The sequence below is a fragment of the Corythoichthys intestinalis genome, chromosome 18 (genome assembly GCF_030265065.1).
Source record: "Corythoichthys intestinalis isolate RoL2023-P3 chromosome 18, ASM3026506v1, whole genome shotgun sequence".
Taxonomy (NCBI): domain Eukaryota; kingdom Metazoa; phylum Chordata; class Actinopteri; order Syngnathiformes; family Syngnathidae; genus Corythoichthys; species Corythoichthys intestinalis.
Window position 1 is genome coordinate 27,728,188 of NC_080412.1, and position 16,827 is coordinate 27,745,014.

Consider the following 16,827-nt stretch of genomic DNA (forward strand, 5'->3'; position numbering starts at 1 on the left):
TCCCAGTCAAAATGGGTCGAACGTCTTTTTGCGTCAATAGCGCTAAACAGTGGCGCCACCAGAGGGGTGGCCAGGGGTCGCCACGGCCACCCCTATAAATTCGTTGGCCACCCCACTGGCCACCCCGCTTGCCAGTATATCGTTAGATTGTTGTAGCATCAGTTATGCATTGCATCCCAAATGAATGCATTTATTTTATTTAGTTAAATGTAGGGCTGTCAAATTTATCGCGTTAACGGGCGGTAATTCATTTTTTAAAATTAATCATGTGAAAATATTTATCGCAATTAACGCATTCGCAGTACGACTCATTCACGCATTGCTGCAAACAGCCTACAATGACGCCGTTTTACTTCTATACAGAGATAAGAGGCAGTGTCAAGTGAGTGGAGTAGATAAAAGCATTCATTGGGGCCGTGCTTTTAATTGGCAAAAGCTTTGTCATCTCTCCCACAGCAACTATAAATATTGTGGGAAGCAAGGTGGGGAAGAATGACAGGAGTTGATCTTTTTCTTAACACCCTGTATTGTATCCAACACAGAGAATATATAGCATTTGCAGCCACCACACACAGTCATGGTTGCACCACTTCCCATCATGCATTTGGGCAGGACAGTTAAGTCGCTACAGTATCATTTACTGAAACTCAACAAATACACTAGATGGCAATATTTAGTCACAATATACAAACTCACATTTATCCTTTAAGAATTACAAGTCTTTCTATCCGTGGATCCTTTTCACAGAAAGAATCTTAATAATGTTAATGCCATCTTGTGGGTTTATTGCTATAATAAACAAATACAGTACTTATGTACCGTATGTTGAATGTATATATCCGCCTTGTGTCTTATCTTTCCATTCCAACAATAATTTACAGAAATATATGGCATATTTTAGAGATGGTTTGAATTGTGATTAATTACGATGAATTCATTTTAAAGTTGTGATTAACTCGATTAAAAATTTTAATCGTTTGACAGCCCTAGTTAAATGTACACCTTATGCCTTATATATACATAACACAATAAAACAGAATTGTTGTGGAACTCAAAATGTTGACTGGACAGTTACGGACTATGCACATTAAATCATTAGTAACATCAAATATTACACAATACACCAAAGTATATCAGTAGCCGTGTCCTTAAGTCTTTCTGATAGTTTTCCCCTGACCTTTTTACTGCATTATATAATGAAAACCTGAAATTATGGCTTTAGTTTTGGCCACCCCAAGATTTTAAGTGGCCCCATCTGGCCACCCCTATGAAAAATTTCTGGAAGCGCCACTGGCACTAAAATATCATTCACTGACCGATCTCACAGTTCAAGGGTTTAGACGTCTACTGCAGTCAATGGCAGGCAATGAGTTAACCCTTTCATGCACAAATTATGACTTTTTGAAATATCATCAATCACTGCCAGATCTCTCAGTTGAAATGGGTTAGACGCAAGGGCGGAGGTTTGGTCTCAACACTGGTAGGGACGATATAACAGCATACCCTGCATGTTTTATTTTTTGCTCAAAAAGGCTACATTTCTCACCAATATGAACCTGATTAATTGATATAGTAAATCTGAGGTGCCCATTATGTTGATCACGATCGACTAGTCGATCGCCACGCTAGTGTGGGTAGCTCGAGGCATCCCCCTCACCCCATTTTTTTTTTTTTTTTTTTTTTTAATGTACACAGTTAATTATGCATGTTGTGTGTATGTTGTGTTGTGTGAGCAACATATGATGTTATGCATCACGTTTTACTAGTTCTGTAGTTTGCAGCAGAGTTCACTACAGTGGTGTTACCAGGATTCCAGGTGTGGGTGGGCATTAGGCTTACCTGGGGGGTCAAAAAAAAAAAAGCTCTACAATGCTCAAGTAGGTCGAAATCCAGCGTAGGGCTACTGCACCTTAAAACATGTTTTGTTTTCTCCTTGAGATAACTTGTTGTGATTTGGTCTAAACAAATAAAAGTTGATTTGATTTATTTGAATATAGTGAAAACTTTGATAAAATGTAAAAAAAAAAAAAAAAATCCGAATATGCGTAAATGTGTGTAGCGCCCCCTAGGAACAAAACCAACATTTCATTTCATTTTTTTCTTTAAGGTGAAAGAGGAGGTAACAACGCAAAGGTTAACTTAGAACATCAGTACTACATGAATGGGATACCATACACGGTGCCCAGATTGCCATTAGAACTACATCCAGTTTTCTTTGGGTGGGCAGAGGGTGTCCGTGGGTGGGCACTGCCCACCCCTGTCCCCCCGGTAACGCCCCTGGTTCACTACATTTTTCACAGTTTAATTAACGTTAGCAGTAAAAAACACAAACAGAAGGACTTCTCTCTAAGCAGCTTCCTATTTGAGTTTTGCAGGTTAGGAAGTTCACACAGTGTAATGTTATACTAACTATGATGTAGGTCGGACTTTCAGAAGGAAAAATTAGTGGGGTCTTTTTAGATTACTTCAGTGGAATCCGCTGGTTGAAAAAAATTCTTCTAATATCCTTCCTCTTCAAAGGAAGTGGAATGTTGTCGACTTGTATTTGTGTTGGGGCTGTGAACGCGTGAGCGTGCGTGTTTGTCGGGCGTGGGTCAAGTCATCAGACAATCAAACATGCGTTTGAGGGGGGGGAAATGGAACGGTGTTCTGACGAATGGGTATCCCGGTCGAATGGATATCCAAAGCGCTACTGAGCGTGTGCACAACAACCACGCCCCTCCATTTTATAGTGCCTTTTGACAAATAACCTCTGTAAGCAATTACGTATATGCACGAAAGACTACAATAGAATATTGATGATATTGTGAGATAATAGCGTTGGGACGTTAACATTGTCTGATAAGCAGTAAACGTGGTTCGCCCAGGTTTTAATAGTGTTTCTTGTTCAAGATAGAATACTGACATTATAGCGGAAGTATCTAAATATGTAATATAATAATATATCTATAATATATCGAAATAGACGTGTCAAAACGTAAAGTAGATTTGTTCAACAGTAAGCTGCTATCAACAACGGGGAGATTACTTCGACGAAGGAGTGCTAATTGACAGAACACCGCCACATTCAGTAAGTGAAAAGGGTAAATGTTAAGTTTGAACTAGGGCTGTCAAAATTATCGCGTTAACGGGCAGTAATTAATTTTTTAAATTAATCAGGTTAAAATATTTGACGCATTTAACACACATGCCCCGCACAGTGTAATGTCCACTTGTTACTTGTGTTTTTTGGTGTTTTGTCGCCCTCTGCTGGCGCTTGGGTCCGACTGATTTTATGGGTTTCAGCACCATGAGTGAGCATTGTGTAATTATTGACAACAATGGCGAGCTACTAGTTTATTTTTTGATTGAAAATTTTACAAATTTTATTAAAACGAAAACATTAAGAGGGGTTTTAATATAAAATTTCTATAACTTGTACTAACATTTATTTTTTAAGAACTACAAGTCTTTCTATCCATGGATCGCTTTAGGAGAATGTTAATAATGTTAATGCCATCTTGTTGATTTATTGTTATAATAAATACAGTACTTATGTACCGTATGTTGAATGTATATATCCGTCTTGTGTTTTATCTTTCCATTCTAACAATAATTTACAGAAAAATATGGCATATTTTTAGATGGTTTGAATTGCGATTAATTACAGTTAATTAATTCTTAAGCTGTAATTACCTCGATTAAAAATTTTAATCGTTTGACAGCCCTAATTAGAACACATCCATAACTGAACAGTATGGACATGCAGAGTTTTTTTTTTAGGTAACCTATTGTGGTTCCTCAGTTTTATTATTATTATTATAGTTATTCTTTGTTCCGCAGCCCCCTAAAGCCGTGTAAAGACAAATTCCAAATACACTATGTAGCGCCCCCTAGCAGTCATTCTTTGTCTTGCCGACGCTTTGAGCCCTACTTTGACACCCTCAAAATGCTTCAAAACTTGCCAAACTCAACAGCCAGGTGAACACTAGTGAAAACTTTGATAAAATGTAAAAAAAAAAAAAAAAAAAAAAAATCAAAAGATGCGTAAATGTGTGTAACGCCTCCTAGGAACAAAACCAACATTTTTTTTTTTTAAAGGTGAAAGAGGAGGTAACAACGCAAAGGTTAAAACTTATAGAACACATCAGTACTACATGAATGGGATACTATACGCGGTGCCCAGACTGCCGTTAGTGCTCCATCCAGTTTTCTTTGGGTGGGCAGAGCGTTTCCGTGGGTGGGCACTGCCCCGCATGCTCAGCCCCCCCCCCCCCCCCCCCCCCCGGTAACGCCCCTGGTTTACTACCATTTTCACAGTTTAATTAACGTTAGCAGTAGAAAACGCAAACAGAAGGATTTCTCTCTAAGCAGCTTCCTACTCGAGTTTTGCAGGTTAGGAAGTTCACACGGAGTAATGTTACCCTAACTATGATGCAGGTCGGACTTTCAGAAGCAAAATTTGTGGTGCGTTTCTCACCTCCACAACATTGGGGTCTTTTTAGATTACTTACAGTGGATGCTGCTGGTCAAAAAAAATCTAATATGTTGTATATATGTTGTAATATGTATGTAATAATGTTGTCGACTTGTATTTCTGTTAGGGCAGTGAACGTGAGCGTGCGTGTTTGTCGGGGGTGGGTGAAGTCATCAGCCAATCAAACATGCGTTTGAGGGGGGAAAAATGGACCGGTGCTCTGACGAATGGGTATCCCGGTCGAATTGATATCCTAAGCGCTACTGAGCATGTGCACAACAACCACGCCCCTCCTTTTGACCAATAAACTCTGTAAGCAATTACGTATACGCACGAAAGACTACAATAGAATATTGACGATATTGAGAGATAATAGCGTTAGGACGTTAACAATGTCTGATAAGCAGTAAACATGTGGGTCGCCCAGGTTTTAATAGTGTTTCTTGTTCAAGATAGAATACTGACATTATAACGGGAGTATCTAAATATGTAATATGATAATATATCTATGATGTACTGTATCTAAATAGACATGTCAAAACGTAGATTTGTTCAACATTAAGCTGCTATCAACAACGGGGAGATTACTTTGATGAACGAGTGCTAATCGACAGAACACTGGCACATTCAGCAAGTGAAAAGGGTAAATGTCAGTTTGAACATAATGAAAATAATTCACTTAATATTGGTTGGGTCAGTTCTATCCTTACAACATATGGGAAGACAACCGATATGACCTATTTAACTAAACTCGTTATATCATGCATATAAGGTTGCTTAAAAGTTGGTGGGGACAATTAGGGCATCCTGAAAAGTTGGTCATGTTATGTCCCTATCATCCCTATGCAAACCTACGCCCTTGGTTAGACGTCTACTGCTGTCAAAAGCAGGTAATGAGTTAACCCTTTTATGCACAAATTATTACTTTTTTTACCCTTACAGGACACGCATTTAACTCATTAGCTGCAATGACGGCGCTAGACGTCCAATCCATTTTGATTGTGAGGGGCGAATGGATTAAAACGTCTAACGCTGTCAATGGCACTGAAATATGAACATTCACATCGCCGCCAATGGCTTGCAATGAGTTAAATAGTGCTGTAGCCTATTTAGATGTACATTTAGGTTTATTAGTCCTCTTTGGAAAATTTATCTTTTCCTACAGTGAGGAGCAAAAGTTATTTGCAACCCTTGTGATTTTGCAAGTTCACCCACTTAGAAGGTCTGAAATTAGATGCATTTCCACTTATAGAGACATATTGTAATTTATAAAAGCAATCACTGTATGTGATTTATTTGTAATTTACTGGGGTTTATAATTATTTGTACCCCTGAGAAAACCAGTGCTAATATTTAGTGCATTAGCCTTTGTTTGCAATTACAGAGGTCAGCCGCTTTCTGTAGTTCTTCACCAGGTTTTCACATATGAAAACAGGGATTTTGGCCCATTCCGCCACACAAATCTTCTCAAGATCTGTCAGGTTTCGGGCCTGTCGTTGAGAAACATGAAGCTCCATACAAAGATTTTCTATTGGATTGAGGTCTGGAGACTGGCTAGGCCACTCCAGAACCTTGATATGCTTTTTACGCAACCACTCCTTGGTCAGCTTGGCTGTGTGCTTCAGATCATTGTCATGTTGGAAGATCCAGCCACAACTGATCTTCATGTCTCTGACTGAGGGAAGGAGGTTGTGGTTCAAAATCTGACGATACATTTCACCATTCATCATCTGCTTTATACAGTACAGTCGTCCTGTCCCCTTTGCCGAAAAGCAGCCCCAAAGCATGAGGTTTCCACCCCGATACTTCACAGTGGGGATGATGTTCTTGGGATTGTACTCATCCTTCTTGTTCCTCCACACACATAGTAAAGTTTGCACCAAAAATTTCTACTTTGGTCTCATCTGACCACACGACTTTCTCCCATGACCCCTCTGCATCATTCAGATGGTCCCTGGCAAACTTCAAACAGGCCTTCAATGTACTGGCTTCAACAGGGGAACCTTTTGAACAATGCATGATTTTAAACCATTGCACCATATTGTTCTACTGACAGTGGCCTTTGAAACTGTGCATCCATCTCTCTTCAGGTCATTGACGAGCTCCTGCCGTGTGGTTGTAGGCTGAGCCCTCTCTTTTCTCATCATGAATGATGCCCCACGAGGAGAGATTTTACATGGAGCCCCAGTCAGATGTAGAATATCAGTCATGTTTAGCCGTTTCCATTTCTAACATTTACTGCAACTTTTGATTTGTTTTCACCAAGCTGCTTTCCAACTGTCCCATAGTCTTTTCCAGCTTTGTGGAGCTACACATTTTTTTCTCCGGTGTCTTTTGAAAGCTGTCGGGTCTTGCCCATGGTAGCAGTTGGATTATGACTGACTATGAGGTGCACAGGTAACAATAATGAGCTCAAACAGGTGGTGGGTGGGTGTTTACACATGGGGTAAAGGTGGACTTTTTTACAGCAGGGCTGAGAACAAGATGGATTTTTCCATGGGGCCTTTTTTTTTTGCCAGGTGGCAAAATGGATTTTGCCATGTGGTATTTTTTCTTTGCCATGTGGCATTTTTTTTTTTGAATGTTGCAAAATGCATTTTGGGTTGTGGCATTTTTGGGGGCGCATTGACATTCAACTGGCACCCAAGTAAGGCTACGCCATTGACGGCTATGTAGGTCCAAATTTTCCATTCATTTTAAATGGCAGAAAAACATGTTGAATGTTAATGCGCTCTAATGTAAAGTGTGGTCAGAAATCACAGCCAAATATGTTTTTCTGCCATGTATGAAGAATGTAAAATTTGGACGTGCATAGGCGTCAATGGCATATCCTGACTTGGGTGTCAGTTGAATGTCAATGTGCTCTAATGTAAAGTGTATGGTCAAAAATCACAGCCACACATGTTTTTCTCCCATTTAAAATGAAAGGAAAGTTTGGACGTGCATAGCCTTCAATGGCATGGACGTGTATGGCCTGCAAAACTGTCATATACCCCTCAGAAAATGCAATTATCCCCCCCCCCTCCCAAATAATGCTACAAACCAAAATGCATTTTGCCATATAACCCAAAAAATGACACATGTCAAAATCCATTTAGCCACATGTCAAAATCCATTTTGACACATGGCAAAAAAAATGCCGCATGGCAAAATCCATTTTGCCACATGGCAAATACCACTTTGGGTTCTCGCTCTCGCTTCATTTTTAAGGAAGACAACTCTTTGAGTGTCATAATTACTGCTGATTCTCAGGGGTACATATACTTATGAACCCCAGTAGATTTCAAATGAATTATTTTAAAAAGTCATACAATGTGAGGTTTTTTTGTTTTTTGTTGTTGTTGTTTTTTTAGATTATGTCTCGATGGGTGGGAAGGCATATGGTTTAAATTTCAGACCTCTAGCTATTTTCTAAGTGGGTGAACTTGCAAAATCATAAGGGGTGCAAATACTTCTGCTCCTCACTGTATGTGAAAATGAATGCCGTATGTCTATAGTGCCTTGAATAGTTTCACCCTTTTAAATTCCTGGCGTTGACTTTTCTCATGCAGGATCACCTCAAAGAAGTAAGTTGGACAAATCAACCCAGCTGACGCTCAGAGCGGTTCTTCACTGGCGTGCTTTACGTTTATGACGCTTGCTAAAGCTGCCAGCTGAAGAACTCTTCTGCTCAGCTCTGCCAACAAACATGGAGAAAAGTATACTCGCATACAAGTAAGAACACAAAGAAGATTTCAAATGATCTCACTGCCTGCCAATGGAAGTGATGGACGTCAAGACCATTTGAAGCTCGCATGGCTGACATTGAGTTGTCATATTTCATGAGTTATCATATTTCAATTTCTCTACCATTGACGGCGACAAGCGTTCAATCAGATTTGACTGGCTGCCTGGCAGCGCCAGCCCAGTCAAAATGGATTGGACCTGGATTAGACGTCTGTCGCTGTCAATGGCAGCCAATTAGTTAACGAGGATTCATTCAAACGGTTGATGCACTCTCTCATTATTACCACTTGATGGCGCTGGCAACCTGCTGACTACTTCCAAAGTATAATAACACACGATGATTATGAATTATACCGTAATGGAGACATATATGTATGATGTTTTTAATGTATGTAGAGACAGTTGAAATAAACCTGACAAAAAAAACAATACAAAAAAAAAAAAACATTGTGCGTCTTTCCTGCTTGCTGCTATTAGGAACATTAGGGCCAAGTCAATAATTGATGCGCGCATTTATACCCACTATTATATTTCACTTTCATAAGCACGTGACTTCAGTACAAGCGTGACGTCACACCGATTCATTAACTCTGTAAATTGAGTAAATATCAACTTGTTGGCTGCCACTGACGACGATATACTATATTTCCAATCCAATTAGGATGTGATCATTTGCAATCCAAATGGGTTGGGCGTCAATCGCCGTCAATGGCAATGAGTTAAAACTCACATATTATGTTTGCTTGGGTTTTCTTGCCGTCAGTGGCACTCAGTGGGTTAAGATGCAGCATACATGCTCCCTATTTCCGAGTTCCTTGGCGGAGGTTAGGGTCCATTAAGCGCGGTACTGGTTCGACTGAGCTCTGCACTTTTGAGCTGTTGGCAACGTGCACGCGCATCTGAGTCAGCCTTGCTCTGCGTAAATGGAAAGCTTTTACGCGCCACTCTGCGTGCACGCGCGCGCTAAGTGTTGTCTGTGGGTGTGGGTTGGCTCGGACCTGGATGAGAGCATCAGAACCTCGCTGATGGAGAACCTGTGAGCTTGCCTCCGGAGAAGCAGCAGGACTTTGAGCAGACTCCCACGAGCAGTTTTTGTTACTTTGGGAGGTGAACATGGCCGTCAACACGGATAGCGCGGTGCTGGTCCAAAGGGACCCGTCAAGCAACGGAGACTTCTACGACACCGAGAAGTTGTTGAGCGCAGGCGGCGCGCACCCTCCGGGCGGCCCCGGCGCAGTCGGCCCTGCGGTCAGACGGCCGTCCGACTCGCTGGACGTCCGGGCCAGCGTCCGCTCGCTGGACGCCGAGCAGAACGGTCACCGTTCGCCGCTCAAGTCCGGCTCGGTGGGCCAGCTGGCGGCCGCGCCCAGGTCATCGTCTCGCCTCAGTCTGGCGTCCAGCGTGCCGCCCGGTCCGGTGCCGCCCAGCTACCTGTGGCTGGCCGTCCTGTCGTGCCTCTGCCCCGGCGTGCCGCTCAACGTTTGCGCGCTGTGGTACGCCAGCGTGGTAAGTACAACTCCCCATATTTTTTTGCGGATTTGGCATGTCCCTTCTCTCATCATTTAAAAAAAATTAATGAGGCAAATGTACATATTTTTTTTAGTCCCCCCCCATTTTTCAGCACCTTTTACAAGGTATGACAGCAATCAGACGTTCATTTATGAGTAGAATATACAATAATCTATAACTGCAAAATTATTCGTCGTCATTCACACCGTACTAAAGACATTTTAACTGAATGCTTTTGGATACAATATAAAACAATACTGGGTCATTCTTGAGTGGCTTATTCAGAGTGCATTTGCTGCTCATGGGCGTTGAACATCCACCCAACAAAAGAAAGTAAATGCTCTGCTGCAAATACACTTCCAAAATATAAGTAATTAGGTATACGTGCCACAAGATGGCAGCAAAATACTACTTAGAATGAAATTCTTCAATTTACTTCAACCTACTTAATACTTATTCTTTGGAAAACCGCACAATATTTGCTGATTTAACAAAGCTTGCTTTCAAAAGCTGATCAATTTAATACATTATGCAACACAAACAGTTCCAGGGCAAATTTGGACATTTTTGACAATTTTTTAACTGAAAAGTTCCAGACATTTGAATGAACAATATGGCATATCTAAAAGATGATATTGACCGATGTTTTTACACATCAATCAATTTGATTGGATTGTTTCTTAACCAATTGACATCATTACACCCTACTTCCTTGATATTAGGAAGCCACCAGGTAAACAATAAAAACTGAAAATAACTCTGGGTGTTTATTTATTTATTTATTTATTTATTTATTTTACACAAAATTTTAGATTTTTTTTCAGTGGAATAATTGTCAATTAATTGTTGCACCTCAACTGCTAAGAACAAAACTGGTACAATGGACTCACAGATAATAAGTATTTAGTACATTGGGAGTAATTTATATTTAGATTAACTTTAGAAAATATCGAAAATTGTAAAACAATGAAAAAATAGTTTTAAAATGTGTAAATTGATTTGAAAATTATTGGGGAAAAAGTAATGTCCAAAAAATATACCAAATACATAGTGGAGGTGAAAGACGTCCATTCCACTTGAACTGGGAGAGGTTCGCAGCCTCTCTCACTTCATTTAGATTGAACGTCTATTACCGTAAATGGCACTGAAAGAGCTGATTATCTAGGTTAAGAATTTGTTTTAGTATGTCTGTTTGTTTCGTTGTCTGTATATTTGTGGTCAAGATAACACAAGAAAAAACTAAAGGGATTATTATCAAACTTGACCTTTGACCTCTAGCCTCTCCTCTTGCCGTCAGTCCCGCTCGGTGCTGAACAACGGGGACGTGGAGGCGGCACGCAAGTATGGCCGTGTGTCTTTGCTGCTCAGCTGTTTGGCCATGCTGCTGGGCGTGGCTGTCATCGTCTTCATCGTCTTCACCATCGGTAAGGAGCTCGGTCATTGGGTCAGATGCACATATTATCTATATTTGTATATAAATGGACTTTTGTGTGTGTGTGTTCGTTCCCTGTGGACTCCGAAACGGCTGGGCTGAGTTTGACGAAATTTTACACAGTTGTACTTGATCTGTATAAGAGTGTTCTTCAATTGTTTTGATCTCTTTAGGCCTCCGTTTAGTGTGGAAGATTTATTTAAAACTCTAAAAATTTGCATAGAAAATGAAGCCTGATTGTAGAGGCGACATCGCCGTCTTTCGGGCAAAAGACGCGTCTGTTGCGATTGCAATGTGGCAGTGGGCTTTCAAACCTCACAGTTTCATATACAAATTTAAATGTGTTGTGGTGATACGTTGTGGCTCTGAGTACTCCACAAGATGCAGGATTTTAAAAAAAATTACATTTTTCCGGAATATTACAAAGGGATTCATTTCGGCTGGATATTCGTACTGTAGCGACTTTTATTTATTATGTGTTACGCCCGCAGTGGTGCATGGGAAGTTGTGGCAACCATGACAGAGGGTGGTGGTTGCCGTTGTTATGTTCTGGTGTTTTCTGTTCAATAGAGCTGCTGTCTCTTGGGGTCTTGCATTTTATGGGGCACAAAAGCAGCAAGTGTGAAACATAAAAACTGTCTCTCATTCTTCTCCATGTCGCTCACCACAATACTGCACACAGTGATGGAAAAGCAATTTCGCATGAGCCTCTTTATGGTGTCCTTTTACCACATTACAGCTGCATCTCTAAGAAAAGTATGTTTTATCTGCTATTCGGTTGTATTGCGTTCACATTACGCAACGCGAGCAACGCCGCACTAATCTACAATATCTTTAGAGCTACATGGAAATCTACAAATTTATATCATCAAGCTCTTTTAATTAGAGGTGTAAAGTATTTTGATAGAGGAAATAGGAAAAAAAATGTTTCATATGATGCATTTTTGGGGGTAAGTTATGTTCTTGAACGTCATAGGTGTCTAAAATGGTGAGGAGGACTGTATATGAACAAGGTTTTCTTGTCAAATTTTAAAAAATAAACAAAAATTATCGTATTTTAATTAAATGCAGGCGGCACGGTGAGCCTTGGCAGGGTGGTTAGCATGTCTGCCTCACAGTTCTGAGATTAAGGGTTCAATCCCAAACTCTGTCCTTCCTTATGTGGAGTTTGCATGTTCTCCCCATGCCTGCGTGGGTTTTCTCCAGACTAACTAGTAAATAAAAGTCATTAGTTAATGTATTGATTTGATTCCTTTAATTTAGTTTGGTTGTATGTATAATTTTAAATGATTTCTTTCGAGATCTATTTAAAAAAAAAAAAAATTTAAGTGTTTAATTATTTCGACATTTATGTCCATAATCATTCATTCATTCATTTTCCATGCCGCTATTTCCTCACGAGGGTCGCGGTTCAATAATCATTTCCATTTTTATTAATTTCAATTTGTTTATTTTATTTACATTACAATACTGATGTTGAAATAGATACATACAATTTCAAACATACTGTACATTCATAAATATTGACATATATAACATTTTGATTAAATATTTTGAAATTTGTATATACTAGTAGTTATGTTGTAGATATCCGTGACTTATTTACAGACATCATTTTTTTCATTGTGACGTAATTTGTTCAAAAGTTAAAAATATGTGAGTGAATAATTTAATCATTAATCGTTTAATCTAATAAAAAGTATTTTTTTTGTCAAACGAAATATTAGACATCAATTAAGGATTCTAAGCTAAAAATGACAGACATTTATAATTACTTACCTTCTTTTTATGGCTGGGTTGAAACAAAAGTGGTTGCGTGACTTCTGTAAACGGTAGTTTCCAGGGTGAAACGGACAAAATAAAAATAGTTCGGGGGCTTAATGCCCCATGAATCTGCTGTGGCAGCATATAGACATATTGTTCGATCAGACACAACAGTTATTTTGTCTTAAGGTATAGCAGTTTCTTTTAAAAAGGAATGCAAGAGCAGAAACTGCTTTTTCAGTCTTGTCTGTGTTTTCTGCCATTTACTGGTCCTTCTAAAAAATTAGCATATTGGGAAAAAGTTCATTATTTTCTGTAATATACTGATAAACATTAGACTTCCATATATTTTAGATTCATTACACACAACTGAAGTAGTTCAAGCCTTTTACTGTTTTGATATTAATGATTTGGGCAAAAAAGTCCAGAAAAACTGAAAAACCAAAAATCCCTATCTCAAAAAATCGGCTTATCATGAAAAGGTACTCTAAAGAAGCTACTAACCTAATCATCTGAATCAACGAATTAACTCAAAACCCCTGCGAAAGAATCCTGAGTCTTTTAAAAATTCCCAGCCTGGTTCATTACTCAAAACCGCAATCAGGGGCAGGACTGCCTACTGTCCAGAAGGACATCATCGTCAAGTAAGAGGCTAAGACACAGAAAGAAATTTCTGAGCGAATAGGCTGTTCCCAGAGTGCTGTATCAAGGCACCTCAGTGGGAAGGGAAAAAGTATGGCAGGAAACACTGCACAACCAGAAGAGGTGACCGCACCCTGAGAAAGATTGAGGAGAAGGGCCGGTTCCAGACCTTGGGGGACCTGCAGAAACGGTGGACTGAGTCTGGAGTAGAAACATTCAGAGCCACCATGCACAGGTGTGTGCTGGAAATGGGCTACAGGTGCCGCATTCCTCAGGTATCCTGGCATCCTGGTAACACCACTGGTTTAGATCGATTATTTAGTATCTAACATATTGGGAATTGGGCATAAGCCCCAATTTTAACCCATGAAGTGGCTCACAAGAAAGTGGACTTTTAGTAGCAGCTATGTTATGTTCTTTGCTTTGACCTTGCTTCAGAGAAGAAGCTGATAACTGGACCCTTATCTAATTCAAATACAAATCAGAAAGAAGACAAAACAATATAAAAATGAATATATACAGTGGGGAGAACAAGTATTTGATACACTGCCGATTTTGCCGGTTTTCCCACTTGCAAGCCATGTAGAGGTCTGTAATTTGTATCATAAGTTCTCTTCAACTGTGAGGGACGGAATCTAATACAAAAGTCCAGAAAATCACAATGTATAACTTTTAAATAATAAATTTATATTTAACTGCATGAAATAAGTATTTGATACATTACCAACTCGTAAATATTTCGACTCTTAGTTCTTTTTTAAGAACCCCTCCTGTTCTCCACTCATTACTGGAAGTAACTGCACCTGTTTGAACTTGTTACCTGTATAAAACACACCTGTTAACATGCTCAAACAAACAAACTCCAACCTCTCCACAATGGCCAAGACCAAAGAGCTGTGTAAGGGCATCAGGGATAAAATAATCGACCTGCACAAGGCTGGGATGGGCTACAGGAAAATAAGCAAGCAGTTTGGTGAGAAGGTAACAACTGTTGGAGCGATTATTAGAAAATGGAAGAAGTTTAAGTTGATGGTCAATCTGCCTCGTTCTGGGGTTCCATGCAAGATCTCACCTCGTGGGGCATCACTGATCATGAGGAAGGTGAGGGATCAGCCCAGAACTACACGGCAGGATCTGGTCAATGACCTGAAGACAGCTGGAACCACAGTCTCGAAGAAAACCATCGGAAACACATTACGCCGTCATGGATTAAAATCCTACAGCGCACACAAGGTCCCGCTCCTGAAGCCAATGCATGTCCAGACACGTCTGAAGTTTGCCACTGACCATCTGGATGATCCAGAGGAGCAGTGGGAGAAGGTCATGTGGTCGGATGAGACCAAAATTGAACTTTTTGGTCTAAACTCGGCTCGTCGTGTTTGGAGTAAAAATAAGGATGAGTATAACCCCAAGAACACCATCCCAACCGTGAAACATGGAGGAGGAAACATCATTTTTTGGGGCTGCTTCTCTGCCAAGAGTACAGGACGACTGCACCGTATTGAGGGGAGGATGGATGGGGCTATGTATCACCAGATCTTGGCTGAAAACCTCCTTCCTTCAGTGAGAGCCCTGAAGATGGGTCGTGGCTGGGTCTTCCAGCATGACAACGACCCAAAGCACACAGCCAAGGCAACTAAAGAGTGGCTCCGTAAGAAGCATCTTAAGGTCCTAGAGTGGCCTAGCCAGTCACCAGATCTGAACCCGATAGAAAATCTATGGAGGGAGCTGAAAGTCCGTGTTGCCCGGCAGCAGCCCCGAAAGCTGAAGGCTCTGGAGAAGATCTGCATGGAGGAGTGGGCCAAAATCCCTGCTGCAGTGTATGCAAACCTTGTCAAGGACTACAGGAAACGTTTGGTATCTGTAATAGCAAACAAAGGTTTCTGTCAAATATTAAGTTCGATTTTTGTGATGTATCAAATACTTATTTCATGCAATTAAATGCAAATTTATTATTTAAAAATCATACAACGTGATTTTCTGTTTTTTTGTATTAGATCCCGTCCCTCACAGTTGAAGAGAGCTTATGATACAAATTACAGACCTCTACATATTTTGCAAGTGGGAAAACCAGCAAAATCGGCAGTGTATCGAATACTTGTTCTCCCCACTGTATAGTCAAATGAACAAATATATGGGAGCACATATCCAGAAAATTGGACTCGAGTCGCGAATATGATGACTCGCAACTCAACTCGATCTTGAAGAAAAAAAACCAGACTAAGACTTGACTCTTGAGCTGGGAGGGTCCGAGACTCAACTCGACTTGTGAGGCAAAAACTCTAGACTCTACTTGACTTGACTCGTGAGAAAATGACTCGAGACTCGACAAGCTGACTCGAAAAACTTGGGTCGTAGCTTGGTTCCCATCAGCCAGTAATCTGCTTGGTCGCCTTGGCTCGCTACGCCCTCACGAACATCATTGCAATCAAAAATCAATTAAATTCCCTGCAGACCATACTGCAAAGTTTGTTTGTTTGTTTGTTTTACAATGACTTACACTGACAGTAAGGTTTCCCTCAAAGATAAACCTGAGTGCTTTGTCGGTAGTTTGAGGAATGATGGTGAAAGCCTTGACTAACCTGTGACTTGAGTCGACAACCTGATGACTTGACACGAGTCGTCTTTACAAAATTCTGACTCGACTCGACATGACCTTGAGACACGACTTGACTAAACATAACCTTGACTCAACTTGAATTGTCCACAACAAATAAGACTCTGGACACACTAGTGACTCGGATCATTAGTGACCTGTGCAATTGTTTGCAAATATCTGACTGATTAAGAAAGCGGTGGTCTTCACCTAACACCCGATTTGTTTATGTGCAGAACTCCAGCACAAACCCTAACCTCAGCAGGAGCAGCATCACCACCTCCTTTGGACTCTGTCCGAAATTTTGCACAAGGAAGGAGAAAGAGGAGGAAAAGCACAAATCAAGAAGAACTGATGTGACTGAAGACGAGTGATGACATCGATGGGGTTCTGACCTGAAACAACCCGCAAGGTCAGAATTACAGGAGGGAGGGGCTTAAAACACACACACCTGTCACAACAATACACACGCAAGGCTCTCTAATCTGGTGACCGAAAGACTGCTGGATTCACACGGAAGAACAATTCCTGCGATTTTTTTTCCCTGAATTGGAGCTTTTTCCCCACAAATGACTCTTGAGCGGGTGCGCTCTGCGTGTCCACTGTGTTGACGTGTACTTTGTATGTTTCTACTGTATGACTGACACGGTGTGTGCCATACGTTTGTTTGCATGTGTCAAATAAACTGCAATGAGCATGTGC

At 40.5% G+C, this 16,827-nt stretch overlaps 1 protein-coding gene across 1 annotated transcript; it reads left to right on the forward strand.

The window, feature by feature from the left end:
* Positions 1 to 9,295: 9,295 nt before the first annotated feature.
* LOC130906873 (trafficking regulator of GLUT4 1-like) lies at positions 9,296 to 16,499 on the forward strand. The gene is made up of 3 exons (XM_057821549.1): positions 9,296 to 9,688; positions 10,989 to 11,135; positions 16,362 to 16,499. Exons 1-3 carry the CDS (start codon positions 9,296 to 9,298, stop codon positions 16,497 to 16,499), a joined length of 678 nt encoding a protein of 225 aa, XP_057677532.1.
* Positions 16,500 to 16,827: the final 328 nt, after the last annotated feature.